At 58.8% G+C, this 1,062-nt stretch overlaps 1 protein-coding gene across 1 annotated transcript in view; it reads right to left on the reverse strand.

The window, feature by feature from the left end:
* The window catches only part of LOC107183232 (leukocyte-associated immunoglobulin-like receptor 2), a 2,250-nt gene extending 1,267 nt beyond the window's left edge, over positions 1 to 983 (reverse strand). Inside the window, exons 1-2 of the mRNA XM_015564592.1 lie at positions 848 to 983; positions 381 to 416 (exon numbers count right to left, since the gene is read on the reverse strand). Of these exons, the coding sequence (XP_015420078.1) occupies positions 381 to 416; positions 848 to 881 (70 nt within the window). The 5' untranslated portion in view covers positions 882 to 983. The remainder of the gene's footprint in view (positions 1 to 380; positions 417 to 847) is intronic.
* Between the last annotated feature and the right edge of the window lie 79 nt (positions 984 to 1,062).

A 1,062-nucleotide genomic window follows, 5' to 3' on the forward strand; every position in this document is an offset into this window, starting at 1 on the left:
TGCTGAGTGTGGGGACTCAGGGTGAGTGTGGGAGGCTCAAGGTGAGGGGGGCAGAGCTCACCTCTCATCAGAGGCAGAAGGGGGAGGCCCTGAGCTGAGACCAGAGGGTCAGGTGGGAATGAGCCAAGCCCAGCACAGGAGCCCTCAGCCTAGGAGGAGGCAAGGGTATAGTAGGAACAAGGTGTGTGTGAAAGTGAAGGAAAGGCTGGTTTCTGAAGGTAACTTAGTCAGAGGGCATGAGAACAGACAGACCCAGACAAAGAGAGAGGCGGGGGGCTCATTCCAGCTGAAGACACACCTGGAGAGGACTCTAAGGGTAATCAATATTTTGCCTGAACATGAAACTTGCATGAAAAACTCCATTTAAAAGGTAGACTTACTCGGCTGCATGTGGATCGTCTGGACCAGGCAGAGCACTGCAAGGGAAGGTCTGGTGACAACAACGCCCAGAACCCGAGTTCTCCTTGGTCTGCAATCAGGGGGCCTTTCTGGAGGCAACAGGCTGGGTACCGAGAATTTCCCAGGCTCCCTCCTCGGCCTTCCCTCTGAGCACAATCCTGCTTCCTGCCCTTAGTTTCCAGACAAACCCCCACCCCCTCTTCCAATCAGGTCCTCAGTCAGAACCTGTCCCCACGCCCAGGCACCTGCTTCTAGGACTGACCCTCCCATGGTCACTCTTCGGTCATGGCCAGCGCTGAGGGGCCAGGCCCCCAGGAGCTGAGGGCCAGGCCCCCAGGAGGGACCGTGAGTCTCCTGGGCTGGAGTCAGGCTGAGCAGGGATGGCTACACCTCCCCCAGCTCCCACCCCCTCGGTCCCTGGAATGCGGTCCCTCCATCCAGGACTCACCGAGGCCCAGGAGGGTGGAGGGCCGGGGGCTCATGGCCAGCCTCTCCCAGTCTCCTCTGTCCTTGTCCACAGGGAGGAGATGAGTCTGCCTTGGTGAGGGAGGACAGGCTCCTGCAGGTCAGTGAATGTGCAGGGCGGCTTTAAAGGGGCTGAGTCATGTGCGTCATTTCCGTGGTTTCTTATGAAAGGATGTAGGGTGCTCCAAACTCCACCCC

The sequence above is a fragment of the Myotis davidii genome, unplaced genomic scaffold, assembly GCF_000327345.1.
Source record: "Myotis davidii unplaced genomic scaffold, ASM32734v1 scaffold4181, whole genome shotgun sequence".
In the NCBI taxonomy this organism is placed as follows: Eukaryota; Metazoa; Chordata; class Mammalia; order Chiroptera; family Vespertilionidae; genus Myotis; species Myotis davidii.